This window comes from Pygocentrus nattereri, chromosome 17 (genome assembly GCF_015220715.1).
Source record: "Pygocentrus nattereri isolate fPygNat1 chromosome 17, fPygNat1.pri, whole genome shotgun sequence".
NCBI classification, from domain to species: domain Eukaryota; kingdom Metazoa; phylum Chordata; class Actinopteri; order Characiformes; family Serrasalmidae; genus Pygocentrus; species Pygocentrus nattereri.
The window spans coordinates 17,867,666-17,886,015 of NC_051227.1; the positions used below are offsets into that span (position 1 = coordinate 17,867,666).

Here is an 18,350-nt window from a genome sequence, read left to right on the forward strand (position 1 = left end):
ATTTCAATCAGTGCGTTTACATCCACTCAATGATCTGATCATAATCAGATTTCTCCAGTTATCTAATTATCTAAATGGTCATCGACCAAAGTAAAGTCTAAAAATCTGATTAAGAAATCTGAGAAAAAGAGGCTGAATTTGAGCTCAGTAATCAGATTTCTCAGCGCATGTGAGCTCTTACTCTGATTTCTTTCACATTTCTCAGTCTGTGCATGTGCAAAAAACGGATGGCGGTATCGGAAACAAGTGAGCAGCGTTGGTGCAAGACGCAGCAAAACACTTTAGGGTGTGACGCTGAAACCATGCTTGACAAAATGAAGGATTTAAATATTCTTCATCTTCTAGATGATATTTGTTCATATTTTCAGGTAAAGTGGTGGGATGTTATAAAAAAGCTGTTTATTGGCTGGTTGCAAAGCAGAAATCTGATTACTGTCTGACTTATGTAGACCTGGATTTTCCCCATTATCTAATTACTCAAATGTGTATAAATGCATTAATCAGATTACTGACAAAATCTGATTTTCTGCAGTTATCAGATTATTAAGTTCATGTAAACGCATTTAATACTTTTGCTGTACTTACAAAAGGACAGAAAACTGGTTGACTCGAGAAACACTTACAATAGAAGTCTATGGGCAGTTGGTTCAGCATCTGCCCATTGGCTTCTACTCTTGAACAAAGTTTCTGGCCTTTCCAAAGGAAAAGAGAAATTATCCGTGATAACCGGCCACGCCACAGTCGCAACAGACACAGATCACCTTGGAAAATGTTGGCATACTCCTTTAAGTCACCTATTTGCTTGGTTAGTTCGGCTGATGAAAAAGTGCTAGTCAGAAAAGGTAGCGATAGTAAATGGTTTTGGTCTGAGTTTCCCAGCTATGCTGCTATTTCAGGGGAAAGAGCACGGTTAAGGAATGTCAGTTGAGTCTTGCCACAAAGAAATGGTAAAGTTTTCTCCGGATAACCTCATCTTTCTCCATTTCGAAGGTGAGCAAGAGACCTCCTTTCCACTGCAGGCTAACATTTAGTGTTGCGTTTGTTTTATTTTCAAAGCAGGTTCTTCACAGCAAGGACACCGACATATCTCGCTATTGTGTGCTAGAATTGAAACAGACGACAACATAAACCTCCGCTATCAAACAAATTTGAACATTGCACGTCAAAAAAGTCGAGTTTTTCCCCCCGCGGTGAGTCTCCAAGCGTTCCACCTTGAAAAACTCCTTCGAAAAGAGGCTATTAGTCGATGACGGCTTTCAAACTACTGGATGACAACAGAGAGCCTAGCAAGTCCAACTAAACTACTCACTACCGAGTACTAGCAGACTACGTGGCACGTGTCCGAAAAAAATAAGAAGCTCATGGAGTCGAAGTCTACCTAAAGATACATTCAGTCGAGTTAACTGTGTCGTTGTCTTGTGCTGGTTTATACAACAGTCCGTTTTCATTCAGCCATGTTAGGAAATTGTATTTTTTTTTGTTTTTTTTTCTCTCTCTGTGTGAGCAGCACAAAGTCATCTTTAAAGTTCGATACTCCACACATCGCGTCGATACAAATTAACAATTAAAAACGTCTATTTTTAGTTACCTTCAATTATATACACGTTGTTGTCTAACTGTGACATTTTAAGTTCATCGAAAAGCAAAAAACAGGAACAACACAAGTACGTTTATAGCATCATACACCAAATTCAGCATGCTCTTCTTTAAGTTAATGGACTGTAGGTTACTCCGATTTTCTTTTCTTTTCTTTTTTTTCTAAGAAGCGGAACAATAAATAATGATAATTGATAAAAAATAACTTTAGCGCTGATCGATTAGGTGTGTGGTACGTTTGGAGCGATGATGGGATTATTTATTTACGTGAAAAATGAAATAGCAGAGTGAGAATCGGCTGAGAGAGGCTTCTCCCCACCCGCGGACCACTGGGCTATTCTTTCCCCCCCGTATGCGTTAACCCAGAGAACTTAAAAATGCAGTTAAGTGACCGTTTATACATTTCTGTGGATGAGTTTGTCCATTTTTGGAGCTACATTGGAGTTCCCTCACAGATTTTTTTGACATTGAATTAAAAATATATTATTTCCTCCTCACAGTTTCACATGGAATCAATTTCTTTCAAATGAAAACCGTTAAAAAAATGCTCTACGACATGTTAGACACCTATTTCACTTAAATACAGGGGGACGCTGAGTCTACTCCAGAAACTGAAGCTGTTTCAGCATTGTTTTCTGGATGATTGTATGAAGTGTAAGCCTTGCCATGGTTTCAGCATCCGTCTAAACAAAACAAAAGAATAGTAATTTTGGGGGATAAGAAACATACACGCATACGTAAGCTCCCCGATTCGCTGATTAGACTCCTCTCCTCGTTTTTGAGGGTGTTTTTGGGTTAGCGTTTTAGTGCAAACTCCCTATTTGCGTGCCGTGTTTGATTTTTCATTTTGAACATCGGTCATGGAAACGTACATACGGTATACGGGGAGGGGAGGGTTGCTATGGAAACCCCTGCTAGAAAACAGGACGTGAGCGGAGGGGTGTGGGTATACACAGATATATATATATTTTCCTTTAGTTCATTTGCTCAAAGAATTTGTAGGTGGGGTTCTCATAGCCGTGGTTCTGCATCTTACTGAGCTGCCTCTCTTCTGGGGTCAGCATGGGGTCAACCTGCAGAGAAAAATGAAAGAGAGAGAGAGAGAGAGAGAGAGAGAGAGAGAGAGAGAGAGTTATCTTGTCATATAGTTATTTCTCTTTTCATTGTTCCATCATTACAGCAAACTTGCACTTAATCATGTTTGTTGGAAAGACGTCTCAGTGCCTGAAGGTTTTTATATATATACACCGATCAGGCAGAACGTTATGACCACCTCCTTGTTTCTTCACTCATTGTCCATTTGATCAGCTCCACTTACTGTATAGCTGCACTTTGTAGTTCTACAGTTACAGACTTTAGTCCATCTGTTTCTCTGATACTTCGTTACCCCCTTTTACCCTGTTCTTCAGTGGTCAGGACCCCCATGGACCCTCACAGAGCAGGTACTATTTGGGTGGTGGATCATTCTCAGCACTGCAGTAACACTGACTTGGTGGTGGTGTTGTTGTTAGTGTGTGTTGTGCTGGTGCGAGTGGATCAGACACAGTTTTGCTGGAGTTTTTAAACACTGTGTCCACTCACTGTCCACTCTATTAGACACTCCCACCTTGTCCGTCCACCTTTTAGATGTAAAGTCAGAGACGACAGCTCATCTGCTGCTGCACAGTTTGTGTTGGTCATCCTCTAGTCCTTCATCAGTGGTCACAGGATGCTGTTGGCTGGATATTTTTGGTTGCTGGACAGTCCAGCAGTGACACTGAGGTGTTTAAAAACTACTGTGTCTGATCCATAAGCCTTTCTTCCTTATTTCTCTCCTTATACGGCTTATAAAACATCATCCATCCCTCTCTCCTTATAAGGCTGCAAGTTTCTCTATGATGAACCATTTCACACCAAACTGCACTGAATGAATGTTTACATCACAACACTTGACCTAAGTGGTGCATAACTTTTGGAAATTAGTGGACTTGCCCTTTAATCTGAAGCCTAGGCTTTTTAAAAATATGATTCACCAATGACCTTTTTTAATTTAACCCAAAACTAGGCTCAATCCATGTTTTCTACAAATGCTCATTTACAGAAAACCTGTGAAGTTTGTAATTTGTAAATTGTAATTAAATGAATAATTACTGTTATTACTCACAGTAATAACTTAAACATTGCAGCATAATCTAGACACCAAAAAGGGTTTTCTATACATTTTATTCAATGTTATAAGATGTTTTATTAACAAGAAGAAGTTATTCAATGACAAATAATCTAATCTACTTTAATTACCTGCTTAGAACAATTGTTAAGTAATCTGTCTTAATCTTTGACCAATCATTTTTGAAATATGAGACATTTTGGACATTTATTTAATTATATCATCTTTTTTAGTCATTTTAGAACATATGTATCATTCTGCACCCATCTAACATTTCGTAAAGTTTTCTTTTCACAGCTTTTAACCCAGGACTCACACATTAGACTCATTTTATACATTTAAGTGCTTTTATATTTCTACAAACAGTGGACGGTAGTGCAGTAAAGTGAGCTGTTTCTCACCTCTACGATTCCGTGGCTGATGGTGCCGTACGGTTTGCGACGCACCAGCAGCAGACTGATGACCATCACCATTGCAATCGCCACGGCAACCACCAGCAGCCCCACCATCGCGCCGCGGTTAAACGTCTCCAGAACGTCCGGCTGCTGAGGAAGGAGAGAGGGACGGATGATGATGGATGGGTAGGTGGATGGAGCGATGAGTAGATTGTTAGTACTTTGGTGTCTCACTCAGCTCCTCTGAACATATGTCTGTCTGGTCCTCTGTCTACTATAGCACTGTCTATTTATAAGTGCTGACCCACCTGCTCTCAGCACCAGGAGAGAACATCTGTTAAAGAAATAGTCAGATCATAGACCATAATATACTCCATACGCTTACCAGCTCATCTCTCTGGATTCCTGAGGATTTGTAGACCACCTGTTTCAGCTCCACTGAGGTGTTGATCTGAAGAGCAGAGAGACAAATTTAACAACAACAATAATAATAATGCTTTATTCTGTCTTCTTGTCTCTGCATTTTCTTTCCATTTTATTTCTATTTTTACACATTTCAAAAACACCACAAGTGTGAAATTGTATTGGCTGAACAGAAAGGCTCCAAAATCTCATTATATTAACTTTAAGTTAATCATATTTTTTTAATCTCTTGAAACGTTATTTCAGAAAAGGTTTGTTCCATCCGTGCTGATTTATTTTGTTTTCTTTTACACTCCTCTAAGTTCTTGGTATTAAAAGGAAATACCACAGATTTTTCTACATTTCTTGCATAATTCAGTTCTTGAGATGTAAACTGGGTCTGCTGACTCCGCTCTGTCATTTTACGTGGCCGACCACTTCGTGGCTGATTTGCTGTCGTTCCCAATTGCTTCCACTTTGTTATAACATCACTGACAGTTGACTATGGAATATTTAGTAGTGAGGAAATTTCACGACTGGACTTGTTACACAGGTGGCGTCTGATCACGGTACCACGCTGGAATTCACTGAGCTCCTGAGAGCGACCCATTCTTTCACTAATGTTTGTAGAAGCAGTCTGCAGGCCTAGGGGCTTGGTTTGAATGGGTGAGTGTATACGTTTAGCAATATAGTGTATCAAACCATGTATTTTTTGAGGACTTAGTGTAGTAACTTCCTATGAAGGAGCTTTTAGAGCCGTTAATGTCTGGCTCCTATCACCACCACTGTGAACAGTTCAGACTCAGTCAGTTTCTCTAGAACAGAACATTTCATACCAAACCACTCTTAATAAGTCTGTTTACATCTCAACCATTTAATCATGTCAATTTTAAGTGTGTGTGCCGTACGACTTGCAAAGTACTCAGTAATTATTTTGTGTAAAATGATAGTAACTAATTTACAGTGAAATGACTCACAGGTTCTAGACATTAAGCTGATAAAAGACAGTAAAATATCTAATCCTTTAATAATTATTCGGAGAACCAAGGTTCTACAAACCAACTCACACCAAATTTCACTGTAATGTTACAAACAGGGAAGTACATTTGAAAAATTCTCTGAGCAGCTGGTGGTTATATGGGGTAAAATGGTGGTATAAAGACACTTGAACTGTCTTATATAATGTCTACCTTTCTATTATCTAGAACCAGACTGAGTCCGGACTGTAAAAGAAAGCAATTCTTGTTCTAGTTTAACTGGGTGTTTATGATATAGATTTTTATGACTTACTTTCCTGCTTGTGACATTACAGTGACATTTAGTGATGTTTATTTGTACTACCTTGTTACTACAATAATAATTAAGACATTATGAGATTCTTTTACTCTGTCCTTTAACACCTTAGTAGCTGGAACCTGTTACAATCATGTTACCCAACACAATTACACAGTACTTTGTACCTCACTGCCCAGAGTCAATGCCCACAATGTTAGGGAACGCAAATTAGAGTGTTACCACTTTCACAAACACACAAATATTCATATTTGTACATAAAATCCTACTTTATTCCTGTGTCTTATTTTGCCCACCGAGATCCACTTATAACATTTGTGTGATTTTATAATTAATCATAATGAACTTTTGGTAACATGTCATGGAATTTCATGTTTGTAAGCATCTATAAATGCATTTATGACATGTTATAAAGCATTCATAAGACATTATAAACATGGTTATAAATCTTTATAAAAATGAATTACACTGCATTACACTTTATAGCCATGTTTATTATACATTATGAATTCTTAATAATTAATAAATAGTGTTAATAACATGTTATACCATCAGTACCAAGGTTTATTTACGGGATTTCCAGTATTATATTTCTTGCTGTTGGTGCTGTTAGGGCCCTTCGGGGCTTCAATCCTGAATATTCAGATTCACTGCGCTTTTCTTAACCAGCGCTCTCACTTTAAATGTTACTTTACATCACAGCAAATCAAGAACCCAATAGCCCCTCCCTTGAATCCCCTCTGACATCACACTGAGCATGAAGTCACTGTGGAGTGAAGGCCTGGAGAGGGAGAGGTGAGAGAGTTGAGTTGTAATTTGTTCCCTCACTGGTTCTAACGTCAAGCGCTAGAACCCTTCACTCTGTAACACTACACTACACTGCAGTACAGTAATGCTTATTTCTGCTAGTGTTCTTTTGGATATGCAGCTTTAAGTTAGTGCCAGGCTAACGGTGGTGTACATTAACAGTGGTGTACATTGACTTTCCCACATTGGGTAAAACACTGATGGCAGCACTAGTTTAAACTCTGACATTTGAAGCCTGTGATGTGATTTACTGTGTGTGTTTTAGTGTTTCAGTAAATCCTTCACTAAATACATCAAATCAAAGCCTCACTCTTAACACTGGAGGAGGCTTTAGCACAGTACACTTCACTTTACTTAGAGTGGACAACTTATGAGCTCTTATAATTTGTGATGAACTGCACTGATGACAATTCATAATGCATAATAAGCAAGGCTATAATGCATGATGTATTTTTCTAAGTATTTATAACCATGGCTATGATGCCTTATGAATGCATTATAACATGTTATGAATGTGTTTATAGTTGCTTACAAACATAACATTCATAGAAAGTGTTACCGCATTTTTTCATGATCATCTTCCAACCTGTGTGTCTTTAAGACTGATATATGTAAATGATCTCTTTTCCAAATGGCTGCTCAGAAAGCAGTCCAGGCTGACATGAGTGGGTGGAGCTTAACTGCCGTAGGCTGATTAAGTATGTAAATGTTACAGTTTGTATTGAAGGAACGTATTGCTGTGCAATGTGTTTAGTGCTGTGTTATATGTTTATATATATAGAATTGTGGTTTGGACTCTTCTGTATCAAATCACGATAAATTCAGTACATTTGTTGACCTCAGTTTCTATATTTGGACTGTATGGCCTTATGTTTTGGTAATAGTGTTTACACACTACTGAAAAAAAAGTGACCACAATCAGATTTCAATGCTACTGTATTCACAATTTTAGAATATCATTAAATCCTTTACCAGCTAAAAAGGATCAACATTCTGAAAAAAGGGTGCAAATTTACTAATAATAGGGAAAATCGATACTAATTCTTTAGACACATTAATATAATGTTGAATAGACTGGGAGGGTTCAAAATAACAGATAATGACATAAAAGAGGAAAGAAATGATGTGGTCTATTTTTTGTAATACTCTTATTTTCAACTGATTTTAACCCAGCAGTGCCCTCTAGTGTTAAATGACATATACTGCCTCACTGCACAGGTGTAGCACTATAAACATAACTACAATTTTTTTATACAGTGTTTTATTTACATTCATCTCAATATATATTAAATCGAACTAAGGTTATCCCTAAACCTTCAACCTAACTCTCTGATGTTAATCTTAATGGGACACTTAAGCCAAAGTGAGGTTGGGATAGTGTAGTGGGTAACACCTTTGCCTTCTACGCTGTAGACTGGGGTTCAAACCCCTGCCTGGGTAAGCACCCTACACTATACCAATAAGAGTCCTTGGGCAAGACTCCTAACACCACCTTCGCCTACCTGTGTAAAACAATCAAATTGTAAGTCGCTCTGGATAAGAGCGTCAGCAAAATGCCGTAAATGTAAATATTAAACCATCGCTATGTCTGTAGGGTGAGGTTTTCACACTGGAATAACACCCGGTGACGTTTGTTTAAGGTGGGAGGAACTTCTGAAAAACTTCTGTGGCTGCTTTTTGGGTGGATTTTGTGGGCTGTTCGATTTTATTCCTGCTAGCTGGTAAATGCAGAAAGAAGGCATATAGCTAACGTTATTGCTAGGAAGCTAAATATCCTAGTGCAGCTGTGCAACTGCAGTAACTGTCTTCACATCATCATTACAGTGTAGCGAATGGATTACTCGAATGACAGAAAGGACTTGTCAGAGAAGGAGGTCAACAAGCTAAAAGATAAAGTGAGAAGCTTACTGGCCATCTAGATGCGTTACCTCAGTTCAGCTTCTTTTTTCTCACTGAAAGGGTAAAAAAGTGTCTCTGGCTTTCATTTTGGGCCGAATAAACACAGAATCCCTGTTTACTTTATGATTTTGTGTGACGACTGAGAAATAAGTTACTCCTTTGCTACTTTGCTTGCATTTATTAGCCTATATCTCAGTTGTTAGGCTATCAGTCCTGACTGATTAACACCACAGAGATTCCCATGAGTTGTGTGATGCACTTGCATTATGCATGCTGGGTATTGTAGTGAGAGAACGCTGATAAACTAAAACATGAAAACAATATAAAATTGTGAATTTTCTTTCCCTAATGAGGCCAAGCGATGTGACGCTGCTCTGAAGAATACTACATACCACAGATTAAAGTCTAGATATAGGCCATAACCCTCTTGTCCTGAAACTAAGACTTAAACCCTCTAATCCTAAAGTTAAAGAGGACCTCCACCAATTTTCCAAAAATTATACCTAACTAATGTTTAAGATGTAAACAAAGTGATTCAGAGTGGTTTGCTGTGAAATGCTCTGTTCTAGAAAGACTTGCCTAGTCAGCATTTTTCAGAGTGGTGGTGACAGGAACCAGACGTCTGAAGAGTTTAATACCGTTAGTGTCACGATTGGCTTCTCCCAGTTCTGTCCTTGTGTTCATGTTTGTGTTTTGGTCTAGTCCACATGTTTTCTGTTTTGATCCCCAGTCTGGCCCCTTGTTTTGTGACTCCGCCCCGATTGTTCCCACCCATGTTTCCGCCTGTCCCTCATTAACCCTGTTTGTTTTTAAGCCCTGTGTTTGCCCCTTGTGTTCGCTGGTCTTAGTATGTGCTGTTTGATTGTTTTGGATGTACTGGATGTATTGTTTGTGTTTGATGTATGGTTTTTGATTTTCCGGCCCCCGTTGTTTGTGTAACCTGTGTGTTTTCGTAATACCTGACTCTCCGTATTGGCCATTTGAACCTGGACTGTTCTGACTACGACCTTGGATTTGCCCAAAATAAAGCTCGCTTATCTCAGAGTATGCGTCCGCCTCATCGCTCCACGTTACACTTAGAATATGCGTCCTGATTTCTGAGACAGTTTTGTGATAGTTTTATGATAACGTTTTGGGTTTAAATGTATTTGAATCCATTTATTTTAATCAATTCAGGGTGGAGGCATATATGCAGCACGTTGTGAGGTGAAATAATCCCCAAAGAAAACTTATTTTTTTCAGACTTATGACCATGTCAACTTCAACATTCCATATAAAAACTCTGAAAACACGTGGGTTCACTGGTGGTTCTGGGTAGTAAATAAAATGGTTATATTGTGTTGTAGACATGGTGACCCCTGGTTCCCATCAGCACCACTGTAAAGAAATGTCTGTAAGTTTCACTACAATTAGCAATTTCAAGTCATCTAGAGGACTGAATTATTTGAAAGGTTGAAAATTTGGTGGAATTCCCTTTTAAGCTCAACCCAAAACGTAGGCCACTGAGTATCTGTGGAAAATCTGTAGAGGAGCACTACAAGAAAATGTGATGACTAATCACAAACGTTGGTCCAGCAGAGTTATGCCGCACAGTGTACATTTACCTTCTCCTCATATTCGTAGGTGGGACCTCTCTCAGAAGTGGTGTAATCATACTCGTCCACAGACACTGTGGGCAGAGAATAAAGTCGTATGAAATACAGTATGGAAAACAAAACGTTTGAAAAAGGCAGGCACAGCACAGGGCGTCGAACCGTACCTTTCTTATTGCTCGGCTGTGGGTCTTGATTAGGGAAGAGAAACAGAAAGACCAAATAAAGGCAGGGAAAAAGAAGAAGGAAGAAGGAAACATTGAACAGAAAGAGAAGAAGGAAGAAGGAAATAAAGAGAAAGAGAAGAAGGAAAAAGGAAACAGCAGATAAAGACAAAGGCACAGATATTAGGTTTGCAACACTATTGACTGTATCGAGAGACTAAATAATGCATCAGGAAGAGACACCCATAAAGAAGACAGTGAGTTCAAAGCACTGCCTTTATATTGTACATGTCAGCCTGGAGAATTAAAGCCACAGCTCTGAAATCAATCTCCATTTGGCGGAAAAAGAGCGTGACTCAGCACAAGTCAGTGTTTTTGTCTAGCAAACTTTTATGACCGTTTATTATGACACATCTGTGATAACAAAACCTTATATCTCAGAAATGGTAGCCAGTAATAGAAACAAATAACTTAGGAACTCTTCTCTTTTAAGGGTTACATGCACTACCAGTCACTATTCAGAGCTCATTGACATTGACAACATATAAATATACAGTTTATATGTGTGTGTTTGTCTGTGCGTGGGTATATATATATATATGTCCAAAGGGGAAACGGAAAAAAAAACTTCTGTGCTTTTAATGAAAATCAATGGAACCAGACTTCTTCCATGACATTTACACACAATGTAAAGGGAGACAGACATTTTACAGAATTTACCTACAATTTACAGAAAACCGCCATATTTAGGTTTTTTCCCTGTACGATGTGAGTTATTCTCAAATCAATAAAACATGGAATTTGAATTCAAAATTCACTTTTGCATTCAGAAGGGGCTGTGGCTTTCAGAGACTCGCGTGTGTGTGTGTGTGTACCCGTGTGGGGTGGGTAGGGTCGGTTCTGGAAGGCCCTCTCCTCTTCTTCTTCATCATCCTTCTCTTCCTCACTCTCGGCAGGCAGCAGCTCCTCCGTAGTGCGAGTCTCAGAGAATGAGGTTGTCATCAATTCACTGATATCCCCTCTCTCTGTCCGCAATAACTCCTCTACAGGGAGGGAGGGAGGGAGAGAGAGAGAGAGAGAGAGAGAGAGAGAGGGAGACAGAGAGAGAAAGAGAGAGAGGGAGGGAGAGAGAGATAGACAGAGAGAGAGAGATAGACAGAGAGAGAGAGAGAGACAGATAGAGAGAGAGAGCGAGAGAGAGAGTAAATATGGAGCAATAATATAACTGATATATCTGAAGGTATTCAGTTAATGTTCCTATATCATGTAAGCTCTTTAAGCTCTTTCAGACCAACATTAAAGCGTTGCTACTCTGCCAAAAACGAAAAGTCCCGACACAATTCAGGCTTCACGATGACTTTTATACCTTACTTTTCTCCGTTCAATCTTTCAGTGTAAGTCTATCTGAGATCATCACAGACACTGTTTCCAACATTCTTCCCCATTTCCATTTAAACATTTGTCAGAGCTGGTTTATGAGGAGCCTGGCCACTTCCTGTTTCCTCTCAAAAACAGAACCTGAAAACAGCAGAGGGCGCCGGCGAGTGTGTCCTCAATGAATGGGGGTGAAAGGAGCTAAACGGCTAAAACGAAAAGCTGAAATAGTTTTTAACTTTAAGTTTTAACTTTCTTTTAATTTTAGAAAGCAGAAGGATGTATTTCACTAAAAAAGCAAACGGGTTTCGGGCAGCCGCACGCTAGCATTACTGTTAGTTGGTGAGCAGAGCAGCTCACTGGCTCTTCGCTCTCACTGACGTAATGAACATAAATGAGACGCCCTTTTAAACTCCTATAACTCGATTTTAAAAGCGTTTCAAAATGTAACAGCAGTGGTAAATTGTTTTGTGCTGATCTGTGTTAAAGAAATGTTTGTATTCTTTTATGATAAAAATGTTTAAGCATTTATAAAGTTTGATTTTACTCAAACGCTCCATATTAACCCATTCATATTGGACTCAGGAGCGCCCTCTAGTGCTTGCGGAACCATTAAGACATTATACAGTGGTAATTCTTCTTAAATCTGTATTACACAAATAGCCACTCGCAGCGAAAGGCACAACACTCACCCTAAGCTAGATTAGCAACAGTGAGCTGATCAGCTAGCCGTGCCATCTTTGCTGTGCTTTGTTAAGATGTCTGAATAACCGAATAACTGCTTTGTTGGGCTATAAATTGGTTATACATTTTTTACTACAGCCTGTAAACAGCTCTGAATTATGCAGAGGGGAAATGGAGAGCCCAAGTCAAAGGGTCTTGACTTAGGCATGCATTTAGCATGATGCTAACTGATGCTATTAAGCTTCATAGCTTTATTAACAGCCTTATAAATCCAGTGCAAAAATAAAGAAGCAAAATTCAGACACCAAACATGTCTTAGCTGGGTGACTGCATTTGTTGAGGGGGGGACTGATTTTTCTGTCTGACTTAAAGAGAAAGAGTAGCGAGTCGTACGGATCTCATCATGGAGCTCCTCAGCCAGGGTGGGGACTTTATACAGCAGAGCCAAACTCTGGTTCATCCTCTCCTCGATCACGTGAAGGTGAGTGTACACCTGCAAGCACAAAACACTTCTCATTACTCCAATTAGCGGGATACCACACTCCCCTGCTTTCGTTACTACCTGTACTGCAAGTTTGAGGTAACTAGAAAAGCCAAGCAGTCGGAACAAAATCCTTTTACTGTCTGGACCTGAACTATCCACCTCTGGCAAGACCATAAATGTAGTTATCTGCTCTGTGGCAAAGCTAATAGTGTAATTAGTCATGTTTCTAAGTGTACTTTAACTATAAAAGCATGACAGGTCAGAACAGCGGTCAGTAAACGTTGCTTTATCCTGTATTACTGACCTGAAATATGCCATTCGCTTGTGGTTTTCCTTCAGTATTAGTGTCAACCATAAATCAATATCATGTTTAACTTCCACCTCCCACCACTCCCACCTATCACACTGCAAAAAACAAGGTCGTAGCGAGTGTAAACATCTTAAATGTCGTCAATCCATCCACTATTTCTCATTATGGTACTGTTGTCAGAATATCGTTCTAGTTCCAGACATTTTTACTTGTTTTTAAGCAGTTTTATTTTATTATATATGAGTGCCTTGTTCCATTGAATAATAAGTTCAATTATCTTCATTATTTCTCAAAACAAGTAAACTAATTTACCACCTTCACTGGATAAAATACTTAAAATAATTAAAGATGTTACACAAACAGGAGGAATAATCTTATAATATTCTTACGACAGTCTCATAATGAGAAACAATAGATATACTGACTACATTTAAGATGTTTACACTTGCTAAGACAGTGTACAGTTGCAGCTGGTCTGCGCTTACATAAAATGAATAGATAGACAGAAAATGACAGGCTGGTGGACGAATCATGGAAAGCGCAGGTCACCTGGAACTTCATCTGTTCGGCCTTCTGAGGGTCCGCAGACTCGATGTGCTGATAGTGACGCAGTGTGTGTCGCCGGTCCTTCTGCTCCGCAGCCAGATAACGCTTCAGCGCCTGCAGCACACGCTCCGGCTGAGAGAGAGAGAGAGAGGGGGGGGGGTCAGGATTGTCTCAGTGTAAACAATTTCATCATGAATTTGAATTTATTACACTGTGTCTTTGTCTCAGCTCATTTCCTTTTAGTATCTGATATAATAGTAACTTCCACTATTTATTTATTTATTTAATTATTGGTTCATCCATTCATTCAAGTGCATCAGAAGATAACTGAGTGTTATTATTATTATTATTATTATTACTTGTAGTAGACTATATTATTATTATTACTTTTATTTTGATTTGTTATTATTATAGAATACAAACAACACTTGAGGACAATAAAAAGCATAAAATTAGTACTTTAATGAAGGGCCTTTAACATTGCATAAAAAATAACATTCAAATTTAACTGAAAAAGACAAGAAAAGACTTTGTTGTTATTTGTTGTATCTTACAGATTATGTATCAATGTATTTCTTGTGTCTCCAAATTGGTGACTTTACAGGAGAGGAAATGTTCTTAACTTTTAATGCAAATTAATGTAAAAAGATCTTATTCAGAGCAATTTTTATTGGTCTGAAATTTTCACACAATGTAATGAACAGTGTCTGAGTTCAAATGATGCAGAAAACTAAAAATCGCAAAAATGATGATTTATTGTACAGGCGCTGTATCTGAGCCTCTGTATTTACGGTAATTCTGCGCTCCACCACCACCCCCCTCTCGTACCTGTGGGGGGTCACTCTGCACTGCGCTGAGGTAACTCTCCAGAGCCAGTCTGCGGTTGTTGTTCAGAGTAGCCACAACACGGGCCAGATGAGTCTCCACCAACCGCTGCCTCTCACCAGCGACCTGCTCCTCCAGAGTCTGCAGCACCGCCTGGAAATGCTGAGAGAGAGAGAGAGAGAGAGAGAGAGAGAGAGAGAGAGAGAGACTGAGTTTAATATGAAAAGTTTCACCAACTTGACAAATGTCTTCAAAATGTGCTCAGGCTCAGAAAACATGGACCAAAGAAACATTTCCATTTAGGACATTATGGAGTTAAAAAATAACATTAGTCATATTAATTAATGAATAATTCGTAGTTATTGGTCTTAAGTTTTGTAATGGAACAATAGGCCTAAAGTTTAAGGTGCTAAGTATTCATGTATGTTAATGGTTGTCTTACCTCGTTGAGTGCCTGGCGGTCAGATTTTGGGAGGTTCTTGGACTGGTTGTCTGCTTCCGCCCACTCCTTCATGATCTGATACACACACATAGTCATATGACCTCTTTTGACACGTAATTGGGTATATTATGTAATATATATATAAAAAAATTCCAAATAAGCTATACAGCATTTAGAGTTACTATGGGGTAAAAAAAGCATCAAATGATGGTGTCTGTTCTGTTCAATTACATTGATTTTGAAATGTTAGAATGCTCAATTATAATGAATACACATTTTGACCAAAATACAATTTTCTATTTTTAAGTCATTTATTTATTTTTAGATTTGTACCTGATTTTCTCCCCAAATTAGTCATCTCCAATTCCACTTGCTAGTTAGGACCCAATCACACAATACTATCAATGCTAGGAGGGTGAAGGTTAGCACAGGCTTCCTCCTAGAGGTGTGAAACCAGCTACCGCTTCTTTTTAGAACTGCAGCTCACGCAACATCACTGGACAGCTGAATGTGCTCGGAGGAAAATGCCAACTGCCAGATCTGTTACAACAACTAAACACCCCCTTTAGTGTGACCCATTTTCAATGTTTACCAAAAGAAAAAGTGATGTGATTTATCGTTATTTCAGCCCCAGGTTTCTTGTCTGTGAAGGACATATAACACATTTTCAGCATCTTCACTCTATATACCCCCTACACATTTATATTACACATGTGGTGTTGGGTGAACCTGCGGGGAATAAAAGTGTGGCGGTGCTGTGTCCACACTACATGGCCTGCTGTTAGTGTGTGTGTGTGTGTGTGTGTGTTGTTTTCAAAAAATGTGCAGAAATTCCAAAGATGATTGCATATTCTTCTCTTCACAATCCAAATAATCCCAAACCCATTCAGTGGTGTGGAGGTCTGGACTCTGGGGCGGTCAGTTCATTGTTCAGCTTATTGGTTTGATGTGTTCGTCTCCTTTTCTCAGTGAGGTTCTTCTTCAACAGTTAGACATCCTTTCAGTCCCATAGCGCCGAGTCGTCTTCTCACAGTGGAAGGATGGACAGAAACACCTGTGGATGTTTTCAGATCTGAAGCAGCTGATTTTCTCCTCTCTCTCAAAGATGAATGCTGCTTATCTGCCGGGGACATTTTTGATGTCTACCAGGTTTTCCAGGTGGCTGTTAGGGGTCTCATTTTCACTATAACTTTTTTTTTTTAATTCCAGTTTTTTCACTCATTTTTCTTCAAAGTTATGCATGTGGAATATATGATCTCTCTTAAGAAACATCCTGAAAAGTGGATAACTTGTACTTAATGGTTGTTTTGACTGGAAAATGAAATAAATGAAGGGTGGTCTCTGGCTTTTGCATAGTACCATATATTTCCATTACTGTGTAAATAGTTTGTCTGGACACATTTAGGTATATAATGTGGTTTTAAATAATTCTGTATTATATTAAGATTGCTAAAGTAAATCTAATTAAATTTGAGCACAAAATGATATATGAACTGTATTCAAATAGAGCAGTTCTGATATTGGAGATTTACACCCCTGTAAGGTACAGTAAGATGGTCCACCTCATTGATGCGCTTCATCCGCCGCTCCTCCAGGTCCATCTTGGCACGGAGGAAGTTGGCATGTTCGCTGTCATCACTGGGCATTTCAAAATAAACGTCCACTCCATCTGTAGGACGAGGAGTGGGCACTGACATTTAGAAAAGAGACAGAAAAAATAAGTCAGTACATCAGTTCATCAATCTGTCCATTAGTCTATGTAAAAAAAAAAAAAAGGAATAAAATAATGGAGAAACTAATTATGTAATCCCTCGAAGCAATTAAATTAATGTCTTTTTCTTCTTTTAATGTAAAACACTAAGTAATCAGGCTGCCTTAAATGTATTAATTCGCTGACCTTCTAATAATAAGTTAACAGCACAATAATCAATGTGGTGTATTCTGTTAAGCAACATTCACACAGTCCGATTGGTTGGGAAGCATATCTATCCATTTTTTTCACAATCACTGCATATTAATACTGAGGACCAGTTGCTAAGCAACTCCCTTTATGCTGCAGTTAACTGTTGAGTTTCTACTTCATCACATGCAGTCGTATAAACAGGTTTGGTCACCCCTGGTTTTGTTATAGTCTCTAGAAGTGAACACACTTAAATATATTACGCTGTTGTCGGAAGAAAACCTTGTATCTCCATTTTTGATGTTTTTCAGTTTTTGACAACCACATGTTGGCCCCGGTCCTGTAATATGTAATCTATATGTTGCGTGTAAATTTCATGATGAATGGACCAACAGAAATGACGCAATATTGCTTGGAAAAATCATATCATCATGTCATCATATCTTAATCAGCATGATACTGATTTTTCATTTCAAACCTAAACATTGAGCTGGAACTTCTTTTGAACCTGTGTGCGTGACGTTAACGCATAAAGATGTACAACATGGTGAGAAAACTCCCGACCCAATGCATCTGACTTTTAAATGATTATTTCATTCTTTTCAAGGCGGCTCATGGCAGCGCGCACTCACCTGCACACATATCCTCACTCAGTAAGGCTAATTCTTGCCATCTTTCAATTAAACAAAAAAAACCTTCACAGTGCGGCTTTTATTTATTGTTTGCATTTCAGTAAGTCCTTGCCTTATTTCACGTTAAAACATCAAATCATTTTTTAAGTGTGTAATATTAAATTTAGACCTCATGTAACTTTCACTAGTTTAACCAATCAGTCAAGTGTAACTAATTCATTACACAATCAATCAGTCAATCAATCAATCAATCAGTCAGTCAATCAATTAGTGAGTCATTTGTAAAATAAAGGAGGAGAAGGGAATAGGAACAGAGAGACACAGAGAGAAGGAGGAGGGGTCATCAGTATTACTCGGAGATCAATACAGATACAGTCTGCGCTGTACTCAGCGTTATTGAGTTTGAGATGGAGCTGAGACTGAGGATCTGCAAATGCACTGTCTGATCTATACTGCTCTGGGGGGGGTGGGGGGGGGCTTGTACATGTGTGACGGCCCACTCAGAATAAGATCCGGACATGAAGCATGAGCCCAGGGCTGTCATGCTAATGATGGACGGTACACGTGATGGATAACAACATAATATTACAGTCCTGCCTCTGCAGTGCTCCCTGGTTCAACTCTGCTATAGGCGCGAATGACGTGTCTTCATACCAAAGTACAATGACACGCCACAATATGAAAATCAGTCAACCAACGTTACCCTGATGATGACCTTCTTGTGCCCAGAGCAATGTAGAGAGATGGCTCTGCCCGTGCCGCACTCATATATATGAAACCATAGTCTAGAGTCTAGAGGGAGGTAGAACATCGGTGCTGTTTTGGATGTTTTTCCATACATATCGTCTCATTGCATTTA

The 18,350-nt window shown here is 38.9% G+C and overlaps 1 protein-coding gene across 2 annotated transcripts in view; it reads right to left on the reverse strand.

Annotated features, from left to right (window-relative positions):
- Positions 1-1,403: 1,403 nt before the first annotated feature.
- aplp1 (amyloid beta (A4) precursor-like protein 1) overlaps positions 1,404-18,350 on the reverse strand; it is a 102,675-nt gene continuing 85,728 nt past the window's right edge. For both annotated transcript variants that reach the window (XM_017719336.2, XM_017719335.2), the window contains exons 7-17: positions 16,522-16,649; positions 14,960-15,034; positions 14,521-14,679; positions 13,696-13,824; positions 12,746-12,845; positions 11,170-11,337; positions 10,298-10,321; positions 10,143-10,207; positions 4,523-4,588; positions 4,144-4,287; positions 1,404-2,669 (exon numbers count right to left, since the gene is read on the reverse strand). In XM_017719336.2, coding sequence (XP_017574825.1) covers positions 2,571-2,669; positions 4,144-4,287; positions 4,523-4,588; positions 10,143-10,207; positions 10,298-10,321; positions 11,170-11,337; positions 12,746-12,845; positions 13,696-13,824; positions 14,521-14,679; positions 14,960-15,034; positions 16,522-16,649 — 1,157 coding nt within the window. In that variant the 3' untranslated portion in view covers positions 1,404-2,570. The remainder of the gene's footprint in view (positions 2,670-4,143; positions 4,288-4,522; positions 4,589-10,142; positions 10,208-10,297; positions 10,322-11,169; positions 11,338-12,745; positions 12,846-13,695; positions 13,825-14,520; positions 14,680-14,959; positions 15,035-16,521; positions 16,650-18,350) is intronic.